Here is a 15,885-nt window from a genome sequence, read left to right on the forward strand (position 1 = left end):
CTCTTTGTGTAGTATTATGTCAGAGTTGGTTCACCGGGTCGATGAACATTAAAAGCTGGGGTGTATGTGATCAGGTCAGGATCACGACTAATTGCAATCTCCCAAATTGTTTGGTACGCAAGTTGCTTGTCGCTGGTCGGTACAAACCGCGCACTTCATGCTGGGTTTTGGTTGCGAACAACTCCCTTGCTGTGGTCTGGACTGTCATCTCCTCTCTACTCCTGTTTCCTGTGACTACCAATGTGGTCTGGACTGTCATCTCCTCTGCCCTGTTCCTGGGCTAGCCGCATTGTGAAAAGGCTACCAATGGCTGTCTATCATTTGCCCCATGAGCGTCTTTTGGTATTAGTTTGTTAAACTAACAGTCTGTTGGATGTACGGTACCAGGTCTGAGTAGTGCTTTACACTGTTTGCCAGGGTCCCTGTAGTGCTGTTGCCATCCCTAGCTCAGCCCAGTTAGCGATTTCAGACTGTTACTCCGAGGCTATTGAGACTTATCCCTCCCCGGCAGTATTAGTTTTTAATGGGTTCTTGTAACCCCTGACTTAGCTTATCCACCCGGGGAGACTGTTACTCCTGGGGCATAGGGGTCTATCTATGCCCCAGGTGGTATTAGTTCATATTGAGTTCTTTGTGACTCCCAACCTAGTTTCTCCACACAGTAGACTGTTACTCTTGGGCCATAGGGGTCTATGTCCCAGGTAGTATTAGTTCATTATAGCTTCTGCTATTCATTGTAGCTGTATCGGTAGCATTCCACTGGCGCTGAATAGCGTGTTTGTCTTGTTTTTGTTTTGTCTTGTATTGTTTCCTTTATTGAATGCCCCCCTCCTTCCCCCTGTTTGCTAGTATGGCCTGCTAGGTCTATTAGGTAACACAGTTAAGGTACTCTAGGACTGCCGCCTTCCCCTAGTTTGCGGTGAGGGCACATTCTAGTGGTTGAGCGTGTACTGAACACCTATTTATACTCCTGTGGGTTGTATTTAGAAAGCTTGAGTGTTACACTTGTGTTTGTGTGTGTGTATGGCCATAGATCCCTTTTGGGGCTGGGCAGCCATCCGAGGGTTACTGTACCTGTGTTAATTCAGGCCGTGTAGCAGCCACCAATCCACTGGGCATTTAATCTATGGTTATGTGTATTACATTTTGTTTTCTTTGATTATTTTGTGTATTGTGATTTTGTTTTTATCGGATTTACCTACTGTACGTCCCTGCCATCCGTTTTAAACAAAGAAAAGAAATAATAAATATAACATTGTTTATACTACTGCCTCTGTCCTCATCCATTTAGTTGGATAAACCTGAGGGCCCTGTCACATATATATGGTTATCAGCACACAATGTTGAGCTAATTCACGAACTCAATACTCATCATGGATATCACAAGTTTTAAACAACGAAAACAGAAAGGATGGAGGCAGCAACGCTAGGAGTTTTTCCAGATGGACAAGAACAAGGTAGCCAATTGGTGTGCTTGTCAGAACGTTACACTGCACTAAACCAGACGTCACGTTACGCTAGAACAAAACTAAAGGTAACTTTAGCCTGTATAGGGCTGTATCAAGTTGTCCAAATGAATAGGTCATTGTAGACGTTGTCGTTGTATTATTGCATGTGGATGTTGTTATGCTATGTAGGCTACTTTTTTGCTGACTGTCCAATGCACGGACCTAAAAAGAGATTTTTTTTTTTTGCGGGGGTGATGGGTGTGCGTACCATAGCATTAATTCCTGCAGGCGCCCCTGACGTGCATCATGGAGAGGGACGGGGGCAGACCTGACGCCGCTGCATGCACGCCTTTAGCCTGGATTGGGAGTTGGTGAAAAGTAAACTTGCCGCAGGTGAATTCACCATCGCTACTACAGGAGTGGGAAAATCAGAGGTCTGGAAAGTGTTTGGAGTGGTGCTGGATTCTGATGGAAATTCTACAGGTTATGCAATGCTCAAAATGTAAGGTGCTAATGAAATATGTGACCCTGCAAGGCGAAACCAGTTGCTTTGGTACAATTTACAAAATTAAGTTATTGTGCTCACATTAACGGCCATAAACTAAGCTTCCCAACGACATGTAGCCTATTTAAGTAAATTGTCACGCTAATGTATTGAATCTTCACCTAAGTCAGGGTTTAACATTCAAAGCGTATGTTATACGTCGGGCCGCGGGCCGGGTTCGGGCAGATAATTCATGTTGATGTGTCGGGTTACATCGGTTCCGGGCTTTAAAAGCCACGGGCCGGGTCAGGTTGTAATTTTCAGGCCCGTTAAGAACTCTACTTCAGACTAAGACAAGGCTTGGTAAATTGGCTTTTTTTTTTTTTTTGCTAACTGCAAATTGCAGTAGGCCTACCCACAGTTAGAAAGCCAGTGGAAACACAATACAATACAATACAAGATGCCAATAAACAGAGAGATAATGCAGGACAGTATCCACTGAAAAATATTTTTTACAGACTATGAGAGATTTATTGGTCCACCAGGTGGATGAATTGCTCTCAATAATGGTTCTGTTGTCTCTGAGAGTTTCTAATGTTAACCCAGTTAACTGCAATCTGGATAACACCTGGATAACACCTGTCGCACTTTCCTCCTATGTGTTTGTGCAAAATTCCCACTTCCCCCCAACCTTCCAAAAAAAAATGCATATCCATGAGTAAGATGTCTGTTTCTCAAGGTCACTGAGTATTTTGAGTTCCCCCATTTTCTTCATACTGATAGTAGCCTACTGAAGTACTTTACAAGTGACCTTGAAAAACAGAAATCTATGTGACAAATTGCCAGGGTTTTCCTTTTAAAAAGCCCTATGCAGGTCTGGTTATTCCTTCGCTGTTTCTGGATTTTTGCTGGATTTGGGCTCGCATTTTTCACGACATAACTCCCCCTGCAGCTTCGGTAGCAAGTGACTGCTACGCTAAACCCCCACTAGCTAGCAAGCTAGCCATCAAAAAAACAAGCTAAACACATAAAGGGCTCACAATAAAGTGGTCGAGCAAACAAATTGTTCAAGAGACTATCAAACCACATTACAAAAACGAAGTTCACCCAAGGGTAGGCTACTTACAATTTCAACAGCAACAAAGCCAAGTCGGCTTCAACAGCAACAAAGCCAATTCTGCAATAACATTTTATGTACTTATTACACGGCTCTTCACAAGGCGCTCCATTGACTTGAATGGGATTTCCCAAAGTTCTAGCGGTCATTATTTTCGAGGAAAGGACCTCTGAAAAAAATAATGACCGTTGTCAATGGCAACGAAGTTTGTGCTTCTAATTCAGGTCTTTCATATCACTACACAAGGACTGGAACTTCATTCAAGAGTGAAAGCAGACGGTTGATCAGCTGTGTTCTAAAGAATGTTTGATTCAAGTTTAGCGTGTGTTGCGAACTAATTGTTTCTCATCAAATGCCACGATGAACGGTAGGTATCAAATAGGCTAGACTATGCAGGCTAAAGTCATATCGTTAAAGGTTTATTATTTTGTTTTGGCAAGTAGCCGTGTAATAAGCGGGATTATGTATAGAACGCCGTTATTATTGGGAAAATAAGTCCCTTCAGGGCGGAACAAGACCGGTACTTACTTATTTTCTCAATAATGACCGGCGTTCTATACAATATGAACTAGCTAATTGTTGCAAACAAAACTTCCGTTTGAGAACCGATTTCTTGTTCAAATTGCGTGCCTTCTCTCCAGAGACGTTGGTACACATGCACACTCACTCTGCCAAAACGCATCACACGGGAATTGAACCGGTCTCCCACGTGCCGGCCCTTGCCTGTTACCACTGCACTATCTGCTTCCACACAATGATGATGTTTGCAGGTAAACTTACCTTACATTTAAAAAATAACAAACACAAAAGATGCCGGACGGAGCGGCGTAGTCGCCAGCGTTCCTGTGACACTAAGACAATACAAGACAGACAACACAGCTAATTGAAAATAAATAAATAAAATAATAATAATCATGTTAAAATTAGTCCAATTTCCAACCGCCTGAAAAAGTCCAAGGGCAATGATGACCCGCGTGAAACTGCTAATGCAAGACCAACAAAGTTCTTTCACTGACCAACTCAGAGAATTTACTGGCAGTCTGGAGAGCAGAGCACCGGAAGAACAACAGTCTTCCGATGCAATGAAGTCATGATGGGCGATCTTCCTGCTGATCAGCAGCTCGGTGGCTTTAGCAAGGACCGTTTGTTGCTCCCGACGTCGCCATGAAGCAACAAAGCACAAAATATCTTCATATCATGTCTGCTATATAATTTACTGATAAAGCCTAGCTGATTAGTTGTGGCTTGTGACAGCATGATAACATATGTCTCTACTCCTATCTTGTCCCAATTATTATGACCGCCGCTAGCGAAGCGGTCATATAGGGATTGTCAAAGTTTTTTTTTAATCCTTTTTTTTCCCCCGTCATCTACTTCCTGAAAATTTGGTCAACTATACCCAGGACACTGAAACACTCGGGCAAATGAAATTTGGTGGGTATGTAGCCCCACTAGACTTTTCGTTTGGTCCCCGGGGGCCACTCCCCCCTCGCGCTGGGCCCCCCGAAACCCAAAAATGCAGTTTTTCCTAAATAACTACCTGAACCATGGCACCAAGGATGAGGAAATGTTTATGGTATGTTGGTCTTAAGGGCTCACATCAACCTAGCCCATAATCACTCATTTGTGATTTGCTCCCCCCTGGTAAAAAATGAAAATGCAATATCATTCTGCTTTAATCGCCCCTCTCTTCAGTTAAGATGTTCAGAACTGCACCATTGTATGTGTATGATTAACCTGACATTCTCTGGGGGTATGTCAAGTTTCGTAGAATTTCATCCGTGGTGGGGTCTAAAAAAAACTAGAAAAGCATTTCATGCTAGAAATATAGTTCATGAAAATGCTAAAATATGATGTAAAATATCATACAGAGTAAAAACAAACTATATTGGTTGCTAGCTAGATGAGGTTTAATATAGTTGGAATGACTGAACAGTTAAATAGGTGGATAGTTTATATGGTTAAATTATTTGCTAGGTAGATGAGGTTTAATATAGTTGGAATGACTGAACAGTTAAATAGGTGGATAGTTTAAATGGTTAACTTAGTTAATTTAGCTAATGTTTTCTAGCAGTTTTTTTAAAAAATGTTAATAATGTTAATGCTGTTAACTATGCTAACAATGCTAACTATGTGACTTAGCTAACTTAGCTAATAATTTATAGCAGTTATGTTAAAATATTAAGAATGCTAACATGCTAACCATGTGAATTAACTGACTTAGCTATTTATTTTTTAGTAGTTATGCTAACTATGCTAACCATGTTACTTAGCTAACTTAGCTAATGTTTTCTAACAGTTTAGTTATGCTAGCTATGTTAACAATGCTAAAATGTTAACTATGCTAACCATGTGACTTAGCTAACCTAGCTAATCATTTTTAGTAGTTATGTTAACTATGCTAACTAGCATGCTAACTACGCTAACCATGTGACTTAGCTAACCTAGCTAATCATTTTAGTAGTTATGCTAACTATGCTAATTAACATGTTAACAACGCTAACATGCTAACTATCCTAACCATGTTACTTAGCTAACTTTGCTAATCATTTTTAGCAGTTTTGTTAAAAATTTTAAAATGCTAACTATGTTAACCATGCTAACTAGCTACAGTGGGTAGGAGTTATAGTTGATGACAGTAACAGTTACAATGGCTGAACAGTTAAAAAGTTCAGTAGTTCAAAGGGTTAAATTGTTACAGTGAAATATTGTAGTGAAGACTTTTATTTTGAAACAGTTTTTGGCAGAGGAAACAGTTGAACAGGGTGTGTAGTCTTAATAGAGCCAGTTTGTATGCTTAAAGCCTGAGACTAGCAGTTGATCCAGGTGGCCTGACCACCTGGCATAGGATTCTAATTGCTTAAAGGAATTATCCGGAGTAAAATGCACTTTAGATCGATTTACGGATGATTGGGAGTACATCCGTTGAGTTGACATCCAAATCATGTCATTCGGATGTGTTTTGAGAAAGTTTGATGTTACCGTTTTTAGTCAAAGCTCGTTAGCGTGGAAGTGAGAAGTGGGAAATGTTGCCATCTTTGCTGCCATCTTTAGGGGAAAGTCTGTAGGAGTCTATTGCCAAGTGTGCTCTGGAAATTCACAATTTCGTCGCTGTTTAAAAAAAAAAAAACACAGTCCAGTCCATACAACTTCATTTCAATTTCAAAAGAAATACTGGACTATGTTTTTTTTTTTTTTTTTTAACGGCGACGAAATTGTGAATTTCCAGAGCACACTTGGCAATAGACTCCTACGGACTTTCCCCTAAAGATGGCAGCAAAGATGGCAACATTTCCGGAAAGGTAGGCTGGCTTGATGAAATTCAGTCTGGACTCTCTTACCGACCACATAAAGACCTCGGGATACTTCGGTTTGGCTTTAAGGACCCTCTACTCACTACCACGTAAGTGCAATGTTGTTTGGAACTGTAGAAGAGGTATAAAAATAGCGTTTTGTAGCGGCGAAATAATATGCCCTTCTCACTTCCACGCTAACGAACTTTGACTAAAAACGGTAACATCGAACTTTCTCAAAACACATCCGAATGACATGATTTGGATGTCAACTCAACGTATGTAATCCCAATCATCCGTAAATCGATCTAAAGTGCATTTTACTCCGGATAATTCCTTTAACGGCTCTATTGTGATGTCATCAGCCCATGTTAAGTCTATGGGGACATTTTGAACAATTTTTAATTAATAGTTTAAAAAGTATAAAAGTTACTAAGCTGAAAAATACATAGCACTCTTGTCCTAAGTAAGACCTACGTAACATAGTTTGAATGAAGTTTCTACGTTAAACGGTTGAAGCTGCATTAAACGCCTTGGAAGAACAGTACAGTGCATTTTCATGCACTGTAATTAACCCTTTAGCCGCCAGGGTTTAAAAAATATGAATTGGATTTTTACATCAAAATTTCAAAAGGCCATGGCTTGCAAGTGGTCAGAGATAAAGTCCTACTGTAAATGTGAAAAGCATTGAGTATGACCAGAAGTTTATGAAGGGGGTAAATTTACTCATCTAATTTGCATATTATGATGTCACTGGATGGCAACCACCGTGAATTATGCACATTTCAGTAAATACTAGATGTTGAACATATTTGAGCAGTTTTACTTTCTTTTTTTGTGATTTCACCGACATAACAAATGAACAGGAACACAGTCACATGTAAACCAACAATAGTAAACTATTACTATAATCACAAACCCTATGCTACTATACAATAAAGTAGCCTGGTCAAATCAGTTCCATATCGCGGGTGACTTTGAAGTTCTTCAGAGCCCTATTTTTACAACCCCTGCTGTCTATACCACGTCCATTACGGACACTATCATCACTATTGTCACTGGCACCTCCAGCTATGTTGGGCAGAGGGTCGAAATAAGCATGGTATGCTTAGTGAACACTGTCGAAAAAGACGCACCTCCATTCACAGACGCTCCGTGACTATCAGTCAATAGATGATCGATCATATTCTCCTAAAGGCATATATTCTCCTTCAGAATCAGAATAGGTGAATAACAGACCCAAGACTTCATCACACGTGAATTTTTTTTTCAACATTTGGTGTATTTCTGCTTCAATTTGTGCAAAACTAAGGCCCGCATCGCTTCCGCGTTATGGAGGAAATGCACGTCTTCTTCGTGTGTTTCTTGCGTGTTTTCGCAAGCTTCCTGAAAACTTTGGAAAAAAAGGTTGAGCTTGAATCGAAGCACTGGGTGTCTGCCAACTAGTGGTCAAGAGTACAAATGAGATTTTACACTGTACTCGCGTCTATCGTCTGTTTTATTCAGTAATGACGCTTGTCGCAATATTGTGACATGGGCGGTTAGAGGGTTAAGTTATGTGTACATTTAGTGACTGTACACTCATTGGCCTGTAGATGGTGGTGCACACATATACACACGCACACACACAGGCACGCACATACTATCGGTATCTGCAATTAGAACGGCCGATACATAATTATAAATTCAGTAGGATTAAAGGAAAACCAAATATTCATCATCATTTGGCTGCATTTCCAGTATTGGCGTTACGTAGTCGTTTGTTCACCAGATGGCGCATCATTGCAGTGAGACGTAATTTGGTTGGAAGTTAATCTAAAGTGGATTGGAAAGACAATAGACGCTTCCTACAAGGACTGTTGTTTACCGCAGAGAACGTATAATAAGGGTAGGATGATTTCCACATGAAATGTATATCCCATTTCTTCTTGAAGCCGAAATAAATCTGAGAATGTTTATCGGACATGCTTGGTTTTTACTGCAGGTAGGCTACGTTAATCTTATACAAGTTATATCAAGGACGTAGGTAAAATAATGTTACCGTTAGCATTGGTTGAGTGATGGAGGCCAATTTGATTATTGATGTATTTGTAGAAAACCATAAATGCGGTTATAGGCTACCAAGCAAATTGATAACAGCACTAATTGTATGTTTCGACTGTCATCTCATTCTCTTATGACCATAACCTAGGCTACTAACAGGAGCTAAGTGAGTTAGCCACAACACGTTCGCTAACGTGATGGTTTTCTAATGGAAAATATATACCTGAAAGATAACCTGTCTATGATGCATCCTAAACACCGGGCTGGGACATTTCTGCTCAAAGTCTCAAAAAGCATCTGAGTTAACGTTCATTCCCAAACACCCACTACTTCAATGCTCTATTTTCAAAGGTGATTCAAGTAAGGAAGAGCATGGCTCAAAGTAAAGTAACTAGAACTGAAACTACATAAATTCGCCAAAGTGATGGCATCTTAAGTCTGCTTGATACTGTAAGCCATTGGTTCCCAAAGGAGATTTTATTTGAGTCGCCAGCATAGCCTAGTGGCAATTTATGTTGTGTAATAGGCCTAGCATAGGGCCTACCTTATATAGCTTAGGCACGGCTTTGAAACTGGGGGGAGAACACGTCGCAGAGGGGGCGCCAGTGCGTGGATATCTTAATCGCAAAATTAAACAATATTTCTATCAGGCACCTACCATGGACTAGGCTGGGTGAACCCAGCCTGATCTGCCTATATTTGCACGAACAATAACGGACAGCAGCTCAGCAACTTGGCCCGTTAAAATGTGTATGAACAGTCTAGCGACACATTTCACGAAGGCCCTTTTGGACATGTCAGTTATTTGCACCACTGGGTAAAACTGCATTTTGTTTTAGACTACTGGTATTTAATTTGTGCATTGACAATAAAGTTGAATATCATATGAACTAGATGACTAAACTCTTGCATATGTAGAAGAAAAAACATTTACAAAAATCCATGACATGACCTCTCTTCTTGTTAGCTGTTGAAAACTCCATGGAACTGACAGGGATTGCTTTGTTTAATAATAAATAAATAAATAAATACATTATGCTGCTACCTTTTGCTTTTCCCAAATACAATGTAGCCTACAGGTGTACCTTTCATCAGTCCAGTTGCAATGGATGGACTGTGATGAACTGCCCTACTTGTGATTGTTTAGATATTTTAAAGGTTTTTATAACAATGCTACAATTTTTTTGGCAAGTGCTACAAATCTATTCACCTTTGCAGCGCCAGTAGGCTACTTTCTGTGCGGCCCGCAAACACACATGCCAAACAAGCATTCACAAAAGTTTCAAGAGTGGGGGATGGAGTAGAAGATTGAGACAAATTGATTAATGTGATTTATTTTCGCGAAATGGATGTACACGACTGAGCGGCGGTCATATTTTGTACCGCTATGCGGTACATCTAGTTCCCCTAGTCATTTAAACATACACTGCAATCCATCTGTAAACAAATACTGTGTGAGGAAGTGTTTTCTTAGAATTAATGGCATGCTCCGTATACCATATGTTTAAACCCACAATCGTTTGAAGTCGGGCATATATTATATATAATGTATAGATAGATAGATACTTTATTAATCCCCAGGGGAAATTCAAGGACCAATGTCTGTAAACCTGAAACAAAAGATTAAAACAAAAACAAGAAATTACACTTTTCTGACAATGTAAAGATGCTTTCTGGAGATTATTGGGCAGTCAGGGCTGCTGACTATGGTTATATCTAAATATTTGTGTGGCTTTGTGCAGAAATTAGGTAACACAGCAGTATTAAAGAGATTTATTGTATATATGCATTTTATATACTTATAGTGCCAAAACATTCAACAGTGTGAAAGTTACTGTACATTTGAATATTATTATCAGTATCTTGAAATTCATTAATGTTAACATTCATTCTGAGAGCCATGCATAGTATTAAGGGGAAATGTGCTGGAAAAAAAAATGGGCCCAGCACTTTTCTGCTAGCACTGATTGGTAGGCTAGTAATGAGGTATAACGGTAATATAAACTTAATATATATTTTGTTTTGAGAGTCCATTGGCCCTCAGGTTGGATGGCCGATTTGCCATATTTGTCCCTGTGTGCCAGATGGCCTGTAAACCTTTGCTTAGAAGACACTAGTGCACCTAGCAAAACGGCAAGTGAACATTATTTGTTAGGGACATGATGTACTTTGCTCTTTAATGTTACATAAAACTTCATTGCCGCCAGGAACTTTTCATCCCTGAGGCCATAGATTAGTGTGCTCATTATCTTGGCAAGGATAGAAAATGCCAGAAAGTTGAAAAAACGCACAATGAGGTAGACTTCGAGACTAATTTCCAGGACCTGGGACTCCACATAAGGACACATGACCTCCAGTGTGCTCAGAAGGAGCTGGAACAGGTGCAGCAATATGGTGCGCTGGCCCTTAGAGGCCGACTGCTTGTCATCACCAGAGGCCCTGTGGGCCACGACAATGATGGAGACGTAGCAGAACAGCAGGATGCTCAAAATCATTAAGCAATCACCGATGTAAAATATTCCCCTCATCTCCATGTGCCAATCCTCGTAAAACATGATTTCATAGTAACAGAAGGTAAGCTCTTCAAAGTAGTCTTTTGTGGCAAAGGCGAGCATGATAATCAGGTCAACAAATGGTATGAAAAAACACAGAAGCCAGATCAGGGCTATGTAAAGAACAGTCCTATTGGGGGCAAAAATGTCAACATGCCTTAGGGGCATGCAGATAGCAACATACCGCTCTAAACACATGGCTACTATAATGGTGGGTGAGACATTGGATAAAACGTCCATCAATATGACAAGTGGTATGCAAATGCTGATGGGCAATTCAAGCTGAACGTGCATAGTGATCACCACAAAGTCAGTCAGCACCAGGATGCACGAGTCCGCAAACAGGGTCTGGGCAAACATCACGTAGCGTGCCTCTGCCCTGAAGGCCTCTTTCTTTAAAAACACAAAGATCATAAAGACTTCTATACAGAGGAAAGGCCACACCATGACCTGGACCAGAGATGTGAAGAGGTTCAGGCGCACAGAGTCGTTCATTCTCAGCAGGGTGTGCCCCTCACTGCTGTTCCCACTCTGGCTATTGCTCTCGTTCATGATCCTCTCTCCTGGATCGCAGCAGAGACACAGAATGTTACACATTAACGTTAACACTGACAAGAGCACAGTGCACAAACACACAGACTACTACGTGCAGAAATGATGCTGTAACACTTTAGGAAATCACTGTGTAGCATTATATTACATTATATGCTGTTATGTTATATGATATGATATGACATGATATATGATATTATATTATATGAAATCTTAAGTAAACATTTCTGTCTTTTATCTTCTACATGAAATGAGTGTACAAAATAATTTGTCGCCCTGCAATGATCATTCCTCACCTGTGTTCCCTGACTAGTGGAGAGATATGGCCCTGCATATATAAGTATATTCTTTATATAGCCTCTCATGTGGGCAGTCTATTACGTTTTTGACATGCTGATGAAAACACTGTGTTTGTAATTTATTAAAGGGACAGTGTTGTACAATCAATTATTACACGGCTCTTCAGAGTGCTGCAGAAAGTTCTATTCACATGAATGGGCCTTCCCAATGTTCGGAGGTCTGTTAAATCTGTATAATCACCGGCAAAGTATATAATCACCGCTGTCAATGGCAACGGGTTGATTAACGTCTTTCAAATCCCATCGCAAGAATTCCGTTCGCTTATTGCAGTGGTCCCCAAACTTTTTCTTCCAAGGGCCAGCTCACTATGCCTGGCTCTAAGAGAGGGCCAGAGACTCAGAGTATATTAGTAACCATAAATAGCTTAGTGCTGTGAACAACAGCAGTCTACCTTAGTTGAATATTCCATTACATTTAATTATAGGCTACTGCAATTTAATATTGTTAGCTGTGTTTATATTGCAATCATGCCATATCAGTGTAAAATGTAGCTCAAATGAAATAATACTAATAAAAAACGTGTGAACTCTGAACTCTGTGTCTTTGCATACACAGCTCAAGTTGTGAACAAGCAATATCCTACATATAATTTGAAGTTCTCAAACTATGAAAGTTTTATGAAGTGCTGGCAAAAACATCTGAAATGACCAATTTCACTCACCTGAGAACTTTGTGAATTTGTATGAACATTTGAACGAGTGAATTAAAAATTGAAATAATTATCCCAGAAAGTCCCAGAAATATGACTTGAATAAAAGTTAGTTAGTTATTAACAATTAATTGATACACTTTTAGAATACTTTGAGCACTGATGCAGTCATCATAGGCCTCTTACATTGTTTGCAGGTACAGTAGGCCTACATTTCATTCCGTTTTCTATGGCAAATGCGAAACAGCGCCAAAACAACAACCAGTGGACAAAAGGAGTATTACATCTGTACTGTTAAGACTTGCCATAGAAAATGAATTGGGGAAATTACGGAGGTTATACTTTGACGATGTCGTACTCCCATGCGGGCCAGATGCTATATACCACGGACATGTTTTGGGGGGCCACCCAAAATGAGTTGGCGGGCCGTAGTTTGGGGACCACTGGCTTATTGCAATGGAATTTCATTGAAAGGGAAAGTAAGCTAGTAAGACGTTGCCACGCAACACCTGCAACTGTCAAGTTCTATCCGCAACACCTTCAACTGTCAAGTTCCTCCGCTGCGCGTCGGGGTTCTGTTCTCCCTGTCGGGACTTATTTTCTGATAATTACCGGCGGACAATACATTATCCCTTACTTATTACACGGCTCTTCAGAGTGCTGCAGAAAGTTCCATTCACATGAATGGGCCTTCCCAACGTTCGGAGGTCTGTTAAATCTGTATAATCACCGGCAAAGTATATAATCACCAGCAAATCACTGCTGTCAATGGCAACGGGTTTTGTGCTTCTGATTAACGTCTTTCATATCACTCCGCAAGAAGTCTGTTCGCTTATTGCAATGGAATAAGAGAATGGGCCAGACTTCGAGAGTATATAGTAACCATAAATAGCTTAGTGCTGTGAACAACAGCCTACCTATTGAATATTCCATTACATTTAATTATAGGCTACTGCAATTTAATATTGTTAGCTGTGTTTATATTGCAATCATGCCATATCAGTTAAAATGTAGCTCAAATGAAATAATACTAATAAAAACGTGTGAACTCTCTGAACTCTGTGTCTTTGCATACACAGCTCAAGTTGTGAACAAGCAATATCCCACATATAATTTTAAGTTCTCAAACTATAAGAAAGTTTTATGAAGTGCTGGCAAAACATCTGAAATGACCAATTTCACTCACCTGAGAACTTTGTGAATTTGTATGAACATTTTGAACGAAAGTGAATTAAAAAATTGCCCAATTATCCCAGAAAGTCCCAGAAATATGACTTGAATAAAAGTTAGTTAGTTATTAAATAATTAATTGATACACTTTTAGAATACTTTGAGCACTGATGCAGTCATCATAGGCCTCTTACATTGTTTGCAGGTACAGTAGGCCTACATTTCATTCCGTTTCTATGGCAAAAAACAGCGCCAAAACAACAAACCAGTGGACAAAAGGAGTATTACATCTGTACCAAGACTTGCCATAGAAAATGAATTGGGGAAATTACGGAGGTTATACTTTTGACGATGTCGTTGCTCCCATGCCCAGACCAGATGCTATATACGATTGACATGTTTTGGGGGGCCACCCAAAATGAGTTGGCGGGCCGTAGTTTAGGGACCACTGGCTTATTGCAATGGAATTTCATTGAAAGGGGAAAGTAAGCTAGTAAGACGTTGCCACGCAACACCTGCACCGTCAAGTTCTATCCGCAAATGACCTTCAACTGTCAAGTTCCTCCGCTGCGCGTCGGGGTTCCTGTTCTCCCTGTCAGGACTTATTTTCTGATAATTACCGGCGGACAATGCATTATCCCCGCCGGCTCTTCAGAGTGTTGCAAAAGTTCCATTCACATGAATGGGCCTTCCCAACGTTCGGAGGTCTGTTAAATCTGTATAATCACCGGCAAGTATAATCACCAGCAAATCACTGCTGTCAATGGCAACGGGTTTTGTGCTTCTGATTAACGTCTTTCATATCACTCCGCAAGAAGTCTGTTCGCTTATTGCAATGGAATTTCATTGAAAGTGAAAGTCAGCTGGTAATACGTTGCCACGCAACACCTGAAACTGTCAAGTTCTACCTGTGTGGCGAATTTATTTTGTCAGCGGAAGCCACGAAACGATAGCGAAATCATTTTTAAATAACCATTGTTTCTTTTCTCGTTTTGGCAAGTAGCCGTATAATAGGCCTGAGCGGGATAATGTATTGTCCGCCGGTAATAAGTCCCGTCTGCTCGAAGCAAAACCCCTCCGCTATGTGTCGGGGTTCTGTTCTCCCTGTCGGGACTTATTTACATTATCCCTTACATAAAGAATTGTTGAATCCTTGGAGGCTTTAATAGAAACTTTACTGACATGGTAAGGCTGTCCAAAGATGCCACTTTTAAATGTATCCACCCTCTTATTCAGGGGCCCCTTATAGTGTGAGAAAAGTTATCAAGTGGGTCCTCATAGAACTGATTAACAATATTTTTATTGGGTGTGTGTCTCATTTAGAGGGCATTTTTCTCATGAAACAATATAATACTTTGGTATTTATAATAGTTTAATATTCCAATGGGCCCACTAGTCCCCTCACAAGTCAGGGCTTGATTCACTGATATCTGAATGAAGTGAGCACAGTTTGGGATAGAGATAGTCTGAAACATAGGCCTATCATTAGATGTTATTATAAATATGACTCTTTGAGCCTAACATGTTGAGAATAATGCGTCCTGATATATCCTCAACCCTAATTTACATATCAGACTTTGAGGATTGTGTTATGCACCTCTGCATCCCCACTGGTCTTACAATAGCAATGCAACAGCCTTTGGGTGGTGCATTTGCCAATTGACTTGACTGTTACTGTAATTGGATGTCAAGGCCATGTGCTTGCCTCCAGACCTGCATTTCTCACCACATCTTGGTGCACCATGCCCTTTTGTGTGTCACATTTTGTACTTGACCCCAGGATTTTAATCAGAATATTTATTTAATTTAATAAAAATACTCCTATTTTTACAAACTCTGTTGTCAGACTCCACTTTATGTTGCGGCCCAAAGAGAAAGGTTGTTACAATTGAAGTATGCTGGAACAGGTGTGTAAGCTTTATTAACTAACCTTGAAGCTTACGTGTGTCCTTAGCTAAAGACATAAATGCCTTTAGCAACTCTACTAAACCCCAAGGATTTCTGTCAGCATGTGCTATATATCCCAAAGAGCATAATCAGATTTGCTGATATCGGACCACTGGTAGTTTGCTCTTCTGGTCCACTTTTGGACCACCATCGCCTTTAATTCAACTTGTCGAATTTTGTTGTAAAATAAAAGACATGAATGTTCTAAAAATGAAGGAAGGAGTATTACTGAAAAAGATAAGTGTTTGGAACACAGTGGGCCGTTAGTTG

The 15,885-nt window shown here is 40.2% G+C and overlaps 1 protein-coding gene across 1 annotated transcript; it reads right to left on the reverse strand.

Annotated features, from left to right (window-relative positions):
• Positions 1 to 10,529: 10,529 nt before the first annotated feature.
• On the reverse strand, positions 10,530 to 11,489 carry LOC125307882 (odorant receptor 131-2-like). Its single transcript, XM_048264015.1, has one exon. The coding sequence runs from the start codon at positions 11,487 to 11,489 to the stop codon at positions 10,530 to 10,532; it is 960 nt and encodes a 319-aa protein (XP_048119972.1).
• Between the last annotated feature and the right edge of the window lie 4,396 nt (positions 11,490 to 15,885).

Source organism: Alosa alosa, chromosome 15 (genome assembly GCF_017589495.1).
Source record: "Alosa alosa isolate M-15738 ecotype Scorff River chromosome 15, AALO_Geno_1.1, whole genome shotgun sequence".
NCBI lineage: Eukaryota > Metazoa > Chordata > Actinopteri > Clupeiformes > Clupeidae > Alosa > Alosa alosa.

Coding starts and splice junctions, on each gene's coding strand:
- LOC125307882 (XM_048264015.1), bottom strand. CDS start 11,489: ATGAACGAGAGCAATAGCCAGAGTGGGAACAGCAGTGAGGGGCACACC.